The sequence below is a fragment of the Lactuca virosa genome, chromosome 1, assembly GCF_052849685.1.
Source record: "Lactuca virosa cultivar CGN04683 chromosome 1, Lactuca_virosa_CGN04683_v6, whole genome shotgun sequence".
NCBI lineage: Eukaryota > Viridiplantae > Streptophyta > Magnoliopsida > Asterales > Asteraceae > Lactuca > Lactuca virosa.
In genome coordinates, this window is record NC_136426.1 from 144,059,788 (window position 1) to 144,072,107 (window position 12,320).

At 32.6% G+C, this 12,320-nt stretch overlaps 1 protein-coding gene across 1 annotated transcript; it reads right to left on the reverse strand.

Moving 5' to 3' along the window:
• Nucleotides 1-5,578: 5,578 nt before the first annotated feature.
• On the reverse strand, nt 5,579-10,353 carry LOC145159297 (integrin-linked protein kinase 1-like). Its single transcript, XM_079078241.1, has 12 exons — nt 9,643-10,353; nt 9,269-9,343; nt 9,084-9,188; nt 8,903-8,988; nt 8,674-8,794; nt 8,476-8,555; nt 8,120-8,182; nt 7,902-8,020; nt 7,730-7,815; nt 6,769-6,893; nt 6,405-6,536; nt 5,579-5,914 (listed from the first exon to the last, which is right to left on the reverse strand). Exons 1-12 carry the CDS (start codon nt 10,099-10,101, stop codon nt 5,908-5,910), a joined length of 1,458 nt encoding a protein of 485 aa, XP_078934367.1. The 5' UTR covers nt 10,102-10,353; the 3' UTR covers nt 5,579-5,907.
• Between the last annotated feature and the right edge of the window lie 1,967 nt (nt 10,354-12,320).

Consider the following 12,320-nt stretch of genomic DNA (forward strand, 5'->3'; position numbering starts at 1 on the left):
GCCGGGCGGGGCCCGATGTAGGATTATATGCTTTTCCGGATTTAGATCCGATGTCGGGGCGGTCCCGAGGAATGCTTGTATGCTTGATGTCTTTGTGATTCTTACATGTGTTTGTATTGTATGTTTCCGGACTTCGGTCCGATGTCGGGACGGTCCCGAGGAACGATAGTATGTTACCGGATTAGGGTCCGATGCCGGGCGTGGCCCGAGGAATGTTTAAGTGTTAAAGATATATGCTTAGGGTTATGTGTATTATTTGATTATGCTAACATGTATTCCGAGATCTGATCGATGTCGGGCGGGGTCCGATGCCAAATAGGGTTCGATGCCGGGAAAGCCGATGTCGAGCCCGACTCGATGTAGCAGGGGCGGGGCCCAAGATATGTTATGTGATATGTGTATGGTATGTGGTAGTTGGGGAGACTCACTAAGCTTCGTGCTTACAGTTTTCAGTTTTGGTTTCAGGTACTTCCGGTAGCAAGGGGAAGAGCTCGGGATGACTGCAGTGCACACACCATCATGTTTATAGCCTGGGATATTTACTCTGATATTTGATACATGATTTTGACACATTGACAGATATTATGTTATTTTTGAGACACATGGTTTATGGTTTTATATGATGGTTGAGATTCATGGTTTTATTAATGATTTTAAAACAAAATTTTTGGTCTGTATTTTTGGGATGTTTCATTGATGTGCGTTTTCATGGATTAGCATACACTTTCACATTTTTTTCTTAATGTAAATAGAGTAGGATATTTATAAAAGGTTCTATTACTTTATAGCGTTATACTTTTAATGAGATTATGTCCTATTGAACCCGTTCTTCTAACGACCCTTGACCATGCAGGAGAGCGGTGGATGAAAAGGACACCCATTCAACGGTCATTTTATAGGTCGTTTCTTTATACCCTCTTTATAGCATGACATCATGAATGAGGCATACTAACGATTCAGCTGACTCATGTTATACATATAGTATTAAACTTTTAATATATAAGTATAAGGGTGTATTTTAAACGTTTAAAATAATGTTCAGAAATTACATTAATGATTTCAAAATTAATCTTTTTAGTTAATCAAATAATTTAATTTAATTAAATCATGAGGATAATTCAAAGATTCAAGATATTAGGAGATCATATTACCAAGTTAAACATTCAGATTTTATCCAACTAAAACAATATTTATTAATGTAATTATCCTAATAAAAAATCTTAATTATCCATAAAATTTCGTTGAACAGGAGGTCCCCACGACGTGGCAGATAATCTCCACGACGTGGCAGGAGAAAAAAATATGGATCATATATTTGCCACGACGTGGCAGAAGAGCCCCACGTCGTGGCGATGCGACAAAATGACGATTTTTCAATCCTTCAATTGTTCAAGTTCAACTCATGCACATTCAGTTATCAGACAACCTAATGCTCTGATACCACTGATGGTTTTTACATGTAATAATGCGGAAAATACCTTATACTCTTAAGGGTACATGCAACCTAACTTGATCTATGTCATAACACTATTGAAGCAACATACTATTGAACAATAAAACTTCTAAACCCTAATGGAAATCAAAATTCACAAAAGAATATGTTACCTTTGATTTGTTATTGCAAACAAACCCTTTGATCCAACTAGATCAATCCAATAGTCTCTTGAAAACTAGCTTCAATTGTGTGCAAGCCTCTAATGGTTCACACTCATAACACAAGAACCCTAGAAAGATTAGGAGAAAGGGGAGAGGGGGCATATTTTCGGATCTGGTATGAGGAATAGCATGGCCGAAAATTCCCAAGTATAAGACCGTAGTTATAGCTGATTAGGAAACACCTACAAACACTAATTTGAACATAAAATAATATTATTTTAAATAAGGCACTTATCTAGTTCCTTGATTATCTGCATGAAGGCTTCCAGAAGGCTCCAAGAGGAGCCTCCAAACCGTCCAACAGAGGAAAGTTCTGGAACATATCCTCTGCTCAACTTTTGAACAATTATAGCTATAGTCCTTCAACTTTTCATTAATTATAATTAACCCAGAATTAATTCCAAATTAATTCTAATTAATTCTAAATTAATTATAACTATGTCTAATTAATATATTAGTCATATAATATATTAATAAATCATTTATCTCTCTCCTATAATCAAACTAAATAATTTCTTGGTTATGAGGGCAACCCAAAAAGGACTTTACTTTTATTCATCAACATTATACCAATTTAGTTAGGACCTTAGACACCTTAATCCAACAAGATGTTCATGGGACTAATGTTATGTGATGAGTCACACAACAAGGATAGAGAAAGAGGTAGAAGGTTCCTTCAGGGACAAGAGTAAGGTTCCTTCAGGGACAAGAGATAGAGATTCCTTCGGTAATAGAGTAGAGGTTCCTACGGGAACAAGAGTATAGTTCCTTCGGGAACGAGGGATAGAAGGTTCCTACGAGAACAAAGAGTATGATTCATTAGGGAATAAGAGTATGGTTCCTACAGAGACAAGACTATGGTTCCTGTGGGAATAAGATGATGGTTCCTTAAGGAACATAAATAGAGGATCCCTTTTGGGATGTAGATAGATGATTCTTGCGAGAATCCAGATTGGTATGGTTAAAGAAGATAAAGAAAAGGTTCCTTGATAGGAACAAGATAAGAGAGTTCTTGGTAAGAACTTAGATGTAACCCATGAGGGGTGAAGAGAAGGAATTTGTGAAGGATTCAAGAGTAAAAGGAAAGATTAAGGATCCATAAGGGATCATAAGAGATAATAGTAAGTCCAGATGAGTTCACCCGACAATGAAAGTGGGATGTTGATTCCCTTATATTATAGATGAGACTAGAGTATGAGATGTGACCGTTGGGTCTAGATGATAAAAGAATGATGAGGAATTAGAGTTGAGAATGGATAGAGACGAAGAGTAAGCAGAGCATGTGAAGGCATGATAATAGATGGAGCATAGAGTATAGAAGATACAAAGATAGAGTATGAACAGAGTATGAGAAGAGCCCGAGAAGAGGCTAAGAAAGCGTAAGAGAAAGATAAGAGAAGAGTATGATAACCATAGTAGATGACAGAGAAAAAGATATATGAGATGAGAAAAAGAATAAGAGATATAGAAGAATGAATAGCAGTGTATGCTATTAGAGAAAAAGTTAGATGTCAAAGTATGAGAAAGATTAAAAAAGATGAAAGATAAGAAAGGACAAAAGAATAACTCACCAGATACATTGTGTTTGATACTGCGTAGATTTTATGTTTTGCAGGTTCAGGTTGTAGCAGCCATGGTACCAAAACAGAAGAGAGGATCACAAGGACGACTTAGATAGTAAAATGCTATTATGTATTTTCCTTGTTGTTCTAATTTGTACGTAGTTTTTTTATTGTAAACTCGTGATTTATCCTGGGAAGTAAAGGTTTTAATTTGTTTAGAATTCCGCATTGTAGATAAAACTCTAACAATTCCCATAGATTAGATGTATAGAAATTTGGGTCGTTACACATGGGGTATTTGTTAATCACAAAATCAATATTTCTTAATGACCGTGTAGTTTACTTCCATATTAATATATCTACATTATGCATAAGTTTCTTGAAATTCAATGTGGGATAATCCTTTAGGACACTTTGAGTTTTAGGCACAAATCATAAACATGTCACCTGAGAGTACATGATTGTTCAAAATCTTAAAAGATTACCAAAATTAGGTTAATATGACTACATGTACTTATCAATCCAAATTTCGGATAAGATCAAAGAAAGTTGTGGTTTCAGCAGTTGAAAATAGTTTCTAAAAAAGCATTCATACTTAAGTTGACTAGTTGAATTGACCAACTGGCATCTTGGGTTGTCGGGATAACTTAGGTTGTCAGTTAGAGCTACCTGCGAGTAAACCTAAAATTTACATGTGTCTTTGTCAAAACAATAGTGTGATCATGTTTTTCCACTACATTCTAGGTCCAAAATTCTTTAGAGGCTTCGGGGAGATGCCCTTCGACCATGTGTCGGTTAGAAGGGCCACCGCTAAATATGTGTCCCCTTAGAACCAACAAAGGACGTTGCCTTTTTGTCCATGCAATGGGTCGCGACCCTTTACCCAACATTTTGTCATGTTCACGACCAAATCCGCCTTATATATAAGTGTGCACTCCACAACACCTAACTTGTATTTTGTTATAGTTTAAATTAACACCTAACTTGTATTTTGTTGTATTTTAAATCCTCACCGACACTTGTGTTAATTCCAATTACACTAAATGATTGTGTGACACTAAAATCACCAACATGGTGCACATTATGGTATAAATAATAGTCGATGTACACACTGTAAAACTATTTGGACTTGTGATGGGTGTCTAGTTTTGAAGATTTTTTCTATTTGGTTGATTGTTAATACAAGTGTATGGTGGGTTTGATTGGTTTGAGGTATTTTGATAATGGATTTGAGATAAATTTTGAGATGGAGGAAATGACTAAGTTATTTTTTTTAGATATGATGCATGGCTACTATACCAAGTAATTTAATCCGTTGACTGAACTATTTCAGATAACCCTTTGAAAGACTTGGACAAAAAAAATGCACCAATTGTAAGTCATTAGGAATTTAAGAACTTTTGTGTAATCGAATTCTTTATGTAATCGAATTCTTTAAGCCGCATATTTAATACTGTACACAGAACATGGAACATTGGGATATATGTTATGTTTGAAGGCAAATTTGGTATTACAATCTTCAAGTTTTGCTTGGATGGCCACAACACACAATTAAATTCGCATGGTGACTCAAGGTTAGTGACGAGCATCAGAATTGGGTACTTGCTTTCGGAACCGGAACTGCTTCGGAACTGACGGTTCTGGAACTGGAACCGCCTTAAGCGGTTCCGGTTCCGGTTCTTATATTAGTATTTTGTATGAATATATGTGTATTATTTAGACCTTTTTAGAATATATTGGTTCGATTTTGTCCGTCTTTAATCTGAATTGATTCGATTTGGACCGAACTAAATTGCGGTTTTATTGACAAAAGTTAATAAAATTGATGTAACCAGGTTACCCGCTCTTGGAACCGAAACCACCGGTTCTGAGACTGGTTCCAAAAATTTAAGAACTGTCGGTTTCGCTTTTGGTTCCGATTCTCGCCAAATGAGGCGGGTACCCGCCTATGCTCATCCCTACTTAGGGTGTGTTTGGGAGTGCTTTTTAATCTCAAAAATGCTTTTGATAAAAGTGTTTATTAGCTTATGACTTTTTGAAAAAAAAATGTTTTTAAAAAATGTTTGGTTTAACTTTTGTAGTGGGAAAAGCGAAAAAGTCAATAATTTGGTTTTAAAAAGTGTTTGACTTAGTTTTTTAGAGGTAAAAAGTGGTAGGAAAAACTAAAAAGCCATCAAAAAGCTAAGATTTTGTTTGCCTATCCAAAAAACCGATTGAAAAGCGCTTTTGAACATCCCAAACATTTTTTTTAGCTTATTAGCTTTCTGAAAAGCCAATAAGCTAATAAACTAATTTGAGAAGCACTCCCAAACACCCACTCAATCTTGTTGCATGAACACACATTTAACCCAAATTGCATCTAGACAAATATACCATATATTACCCCCTCGAAAAATCGTGTTCCATAGAGAAAAGACATTACCATTACTTGTACTATTATATATTAGATCATATCAACTTTAGATACACGAAAACATTTTTCACAAAACATAAACAAGAAAACATAAAGCATTAGTAATTTTCACATTCCACTTTATTTTCCAGCTTCTATAACTCTTCTGAAGATTATGCTTACGCACCCCCATTAGCATTTTCCCAAGTAAATAACCTCAAAAATCAAAACACTTTGGAGTCTTTCACCAGCTGAACCACTTCAGTTCATCTTCAATGTTCATACCCTTCATAACTATTATTTCCTGCAAAAAAATATAAAATTAAAAGCGTATTATTAGTACAATATGGTGATATTTGGAGAGAAAGAGAAAGATAAGAGAAAAAAACTTTTAGAATATATTATTATGAAAAAATGTTCTTAGGGTGATGTTTATTTTCGACTTAATGGGTAATGATGTCTGTATGGAATAACGTTGTATACATAAAGCCTGTTGTTTCTTTCTAGACTCTAAATGACCCTTTTACCCTTGAATTCTGAATTTTTTTTAAATATTCATCAATTTTAACGTGAAAAAGTTAGGAAGACGAAAAAGAAGGGAAAATAGGTAAAAGACAATTTTGCCCTTGTTGCGTTCATTTCCAAGATTTTTATTTTTATCCAACTATGTTTCAGTTTAAAGCTTGTGTCCAAACTTAACTTAATTTATAACATTGTGATTAAGTAGGTGAATCTTTTTTTGCAATTCTCTCCAAAAACTCTACACAGAGGGGTAAAATGGTCATTAAGCATACCATGGGAGCTTAAACGCGTCTTTCCACCATCCATGTTTTGAACAGTTGCCAACAATTTTGTCAAGTCTGATTATTATCTCTGAAAATTTTGGCCTTATAGGCAATTCTGGATACCAACACTCCTCAATCAATCTACAAAAAATAAAAAAAATTAAAATAGTGAGAAGGTTTTTTTATACAATTAAATTATGTTTCTATACTGGACACAATAAACAGTCTGAATGAGACCAAATGACCATTTTACCCTTACATTCCAAATAACAAATTTCACAATGCATTAATCAAGAAAAGTTTGGAGGTAAAAAAGAAGGGCAGAAGGGTAAAATGGTCCAGATCAAGTGCTTAACAAGAAAGAGGGTCTTACTCTTTTAAATCTGGAGGGTAATATTTTGATTTTATTTTAAATGGAGGTCTCTTGAGATCTTCACACATCAACTTAACAGCTTCCTCAGGAGGCTTGGGGTGAAATGGTTGGGCACCTTCCATCATCTGACACCATTTTAAACAAAAAATAAAATTCTAAGTTTAAGATAGATGCTATATAAGAATATTATTTATACAAAATATGCAATAAAGTTTTCAACTTTTTGACCTAAAGATGCAATATTTATCTTGTTACGTGTTTAACTAGTTGAAACATCGTTGTGTAATTCATGTTCAGTTTGCATAAATTGGTAAAAAGGTGAAACATTGTAGTTTAAATCGGTAAAAAGGTAAAACATTGTAGCTTAAATTGGTAAAAAGGTGAAACATTGTAGCTTAAATTGGTAAAAAGGTGAAACATTGTACCTTAAATTGGTAAAAAGGTGAAACATTGTAGCTTAAATTGGTAAAAAGGTAAAACATTGTAGCTTAAATTGGTAAAAAGGTGAAACATTGTAGCTTAAATTGGTAAAAAGGTGAAACATTGTAGCTTAAATTGGTAAAAAGGTGAAACATTGTAGTTTAAATCGGTAAAAAAGCGAAACATTGTAGCTTAAATTGGTAAAAAGTGAAACATTGTTGCATAAACAGATAAAGAAGATAAATATTGTAGCATAAGTTGGTAAAAAAATGTAAGATAATCACATACATTGGTAAAAACTAAAAAATTTAAACATTGACACATAAAATGGTGAAAGAGTGACACATTGTTGCATAAATTGGTAAAAATATTATAACATTGTTGCATCAATAAGTAAAAAGATGAAATCTTGTTGCATAAATTGGTAAAAACTAAAAAGAGAAACATGGTCACATAGATTTGTAAGTAAACAATTAATCATTGTGGCTTAAAATGGTAAAAAAAAGTGAAACATGGTCACATAAACTGGTAAAAAAATTACCTCAAATAGAATAATTCCAAAAGAATACACATCTGCACCTCGATCAAATAGTTCATCTTTATAAATCTCTGGTGCAATATATAAATCTACAATACACAAAAGATAAAATTTACACTACCAAAAATTTAAACTTTTTTGAATACCCATTTGGGGACACGTGTCAAAATCTTACTTGTTCTATCAATGGTGACAGGGCGAGATAATCTTGCTTTATCAGGTGAAATTTTGGATAACCGAATTAATCCAAATCCTGCAACTTTCAACTGGCCCCCACTATCCAGCAAAATATTTCTGGCACCTTACCAATATTTTAATTATTAAAAAAATCTCAAGATATGAATTTATATAAGTAAATTTATATAATTAATCAACTTATATTAGTTGCCTTACTTTGGCCTTAAATCACAGTGGATAATTGGATCTGGCTTACATTCATGAAGATAATTCATACCCCTGTCAATCAAATAACAAGTTATATGATTTCATAATATTTAATATTTTTTTAATATGATTACAATTTACAAATACTATTATTATAATAAAGATCCAATTTTTTCTTGTAATAAAGCAATTTAGGACTTTGTGAACATTTAAATATTCTCTCATCTCCTTTTGAGCTATTGTTTCTAAAAGTTTACAATTGGACATGTTATTGATTAATATAATATAATCCCAGATTCCCAATTTACCCTTTTTCTCCTAATTAACATAAATTGAACTTAAAAATAAAATAAACAAAATCTTGCCTTGCAATATCAAGAGCAAATCTAAGAGCTTTTGATGGGGACAATTTTCCTTTCTTTTGAAGATAGCTTCTAAGATCACCCTGAAAATTCATCCAAATTCAATCATTTCTATATTATTATCAATTTATCAATATCAATATGAATGTTTCAAAATCAGATACTTTGACTAATTTATTAATTTTGTTTTCTTTGACTTACTCTAGGGTGATATTCTGAAACAATCATCATGGGTATATTTTGGGTAACAGCTCCAACAAATTGAACCACATTAGGATGTCTGACTTTCTCCAACAAAGTCAACTCATGTTTAAAAGCATTTCTGCATTTATAAAAACCAAAAGGGTACAAAAGTCAAATCACAATGAAGTTATCTTGTTAAAATTATAAAAAAAGAATGTGTAAATAGTAGTAAATAGTAATTACATACATGCTTTCAGGGTCAGAATAGCTATCTTTGTCTAATATCTTCACTGAAACTTTTGTCCCATTCCATTTAGCAACTTGATATGTTCCCTGTCAAAATGACCAAAATGTCCATATAGTATTATTAATATAATCAAAAGATATAAACTTTGAGACTTTATATGAAGCATGAATCACAATCTTGCCTTTGAGATGCCATCACTTTTGCGAATTTGAAGCTCTAGGGGATTGAGTTCATACTCTGGAACTTCTCTAGGGTTTGCAACAGTCATTGGGGTCTTTCTAGTTTTCTAGCAGAATTTTAATGTATTCATTATATGATCTCACATTAGAAATTTTCAATATATAAAAGAATTTTAATGGAAAATACCGGAACTTTGGCTCCTCTGGCCTTCAATATATTGTAAGTTTCAACGTTTCCATAGTACTTTGCATCAGCACATGCCTGTGATTATGGAAAGTTCTTGAACAAATAAGTAAATAATCATGAAAAAAAGTTATGGTTTTAGGGTAGAAAGTAGAAGGAAGAGACATATCATATGTCTGGAAAGAGAGGAACATGATTTGTCTAGCAATTAACCTAAGAGATTTCGAATTTCAAACTTCGACCAAACTAATTGGACAAAATTGATGATCGAAAACAAAAATGGAGAGGGAAAATGGTGATTGTTTTGATCAGATTGTTATTATTTGAAATGATTTGAACATGATAATATGATTTGAGTGATGAAATCATGGATATACCGTGCTTCCCCACCGATCACGGGCATCAATGTTGGCCTTGCGACTCAACAGAAGCTGAACAACCTCAACATGCCCTTCACAAGCAGCAATATGCAAAGCAGTGCGACCATCGAGATCAATACTATTAACATCAACGCCATCGTCGAGCAATTCTTTGACACCCTGAACGTCGTTTTTGCAGGCTAGAAACAACAATTGCATGGTGGAGTCAAGGTTTCCAGGGAGGGTAAAGTCATCATTCGCGGATGTACGTCGAACTGGGTCAAGAGAAGATTGCCGACCCAAGCTGAAACGGGAATTGGTTCGTGGATCGAAAGAGCTTTGACGCTTGAAGCTGAATTTACCGCTGAGTTTCAATGAACCCGTTGAGAATTGACGGGATATCCCGCGTTTCAATTGCTGAGCTGCCCTCTCCATGATATGGGTTTGAATGTTTGATTGTTTCTTCAACGATTTCATATGATTCAACAGAATAAGAAAGAGGGAAACGCCATTGAAACAGGTGGGACAAAAAGGGGTGAGCTCGATCGAGAGCTAAAGATGAAGCTCCCGATTGTGAGCAAAGAAGGGAGTAGGAGAGAAGATGGGTGGAATGGAATCCAGAAAAGGGTATTTGATTAAGAAGAAATCCGAGTGAAATGCAATTATTTGGATGAACAAACAAAACACACAAAAGTGTGGAAAAGGAATCGTCGTTGAAAGCCTCTCTGTATTTCTGCCACTCGGTTTATCCGGGAAAGTCGTTGAAGTCTTCCGATTATTTTCAAATTACACCCCTCTACGTTGTCAATGTTGTCACAATCACCTTTTTTTGTTTTTTTTTTGTTTTGTCGTTAATCATAGTCACCTTTACTTTACTTAAAGAAAAGGAATGATGCATGATTGCGTGTGAACTTATAGTGTAACCACTAACCACCACTTAATGTATTCAAAACAAATTTTATATAATCAACTTTAATCTAAAACTTAAAGTGATTATTAATTTTGGTTAGATTTTGGATCATAGCTTTGAATGAAAAGATCAGAATGAATTAAAGAAAAAAGGGTATTTTTTTTAACAAAATAAAAGACAGAGATCTTATCATGTGTTTAATGTTAATCATCTTTTTGCGACTTAGTGATGGAATGATTTGGAATAAAACATTTCAAAGAAGTCATCATAGTTTCTATTTTCACAAGCTTTAACTCTTGTGTGGCCACTTGCTTATCTTTGGATAGAAATACAAACAAAATCAGCTAGTTGTACGAGGGAAAAGTGGATTTTAGAAACCGTATAAAAGACTAATTTTTTTCTAAAACATTGATACAAAAAGGTTATAATTGAATCAAATTTGAAACTGTAGTTTTTTCTAAAACATGATAAGAAAAAATTGATTCAATTTAACCGGTTTATATTTTTTATACTGTAAAATGGTTAAATCCGATCTGATTTGGAAGCAACCGGTTTAAACAATTCAAAAAAACAGTTCGGTACAAAACCGATTTTGGTCCACATAGTTTGCAGAGTATTGTATGTGTGAGTTTTTTTTTTTTTTTTTTTTTTTTTTTTTTTTTTAATTTTCTCTATTAACAAAGTTGATCGCCCTTGTTATCAAACAAATAATAATAAACATGTGTATCCATTCTTGTATAAGACAAAAAAAAAAAAAAAAAAAAAAAAACTAAATTACATAGAAAAAGTAAATTTCTTTTATAAAGGTCTCCTTTTGGGCAACAAAGAAAAGTAATAATAATAAAAAGAAGAAACAACAGCGATGAGCTTTTGTTATTTCTTCAACTTAGCAGTTCAGATTCATTATTGTAAACATTAAAATATATTGACCGAAAAGAAAAAAAAATATATAATAACTGGCTATTTTTCCCACTAAAAAGAAATAAATAAAATATACTATTTTATACCTATTTGGCCTTGACCAAACCCATAAAAACATGTTGCTATACTGCTACGACTTTTTTATTTTATTTCTGCTTACAAGACATTTGATACACTAACATTTAATAATTACGTGTAACTATTCCTTAAGAGATATATCAGTTTCCAAACTAACGTCAATTGAATAAAAACTTCAAATATAGTTAAAACATTAACAGCGTAAGAGACTAAATGGGTGTTCCTATAATGTATAATTTCATTTACTATTTTCCCAAAAATAATAAAAAAATTAGTAAAATATCTAAAATAGTCATTCATTAGAATCTGAGAAATCAATAAATATGCCAAGAAGAATCGTCAACGAGTTAAGAAAAATTTGTTTTTGAGCCTGCGAAATGGATCACAAAAGATTTCTCCGTATACAAACAATATTTTTCTCATATTTTCAAATTTTTACAGTTTTGTTGGGTATAAAAATAGCTTAAAAAACTCAATTTTTACATTAGTAAAACTCTTTTTTGGAAATGTAGTTGAAGATTTTTACCATAAAAAGAATTCAAAAAAGTAAATAAAAGTTTTGGCAGGAGATTAAGAAATTAAGAATTTCACAGTTCAAATCATTTTTTTCTTTTTTTTTTTTTTTTTTTTTTTGCTTTTTACATCTTAAAACAACAATATAAAACTCTTTTTATTGTGAAAAATGGTTTTTAAAGATTTTACCATGAAAATGTGATTTTTTTTGCTAGTAAAATCTTTATTTTCGTACATCTTCAATTTTCTTTTTCAAAAAAGACAGCCTTTAGCA

Excerpts from the sequence above, each read along its gene's own strand:
- LOC145159297 (XM_079078241.1), bottom strand. The coding sequence starts at position 10,101 with ATGAAATCGTTGAAGAAACAATCAAACATTCAAACCCATATCATGGAG. Across the intron at positions 8,795-8,902 it reads TATTCTGACCCTGAAAGCAT|AAATGCTTTTAAACATGAGT; the intron begins GTATGTAATTAC and ends TTATAAATGCAG. Across the intron at positions 6,894-7,729 it reads TTGGAATTATTCTATTTGAG|ATGATGGAAGGTGCCCAACC; the intron begins GTAATTTTTTTA and ends AAATGGTGTCAG.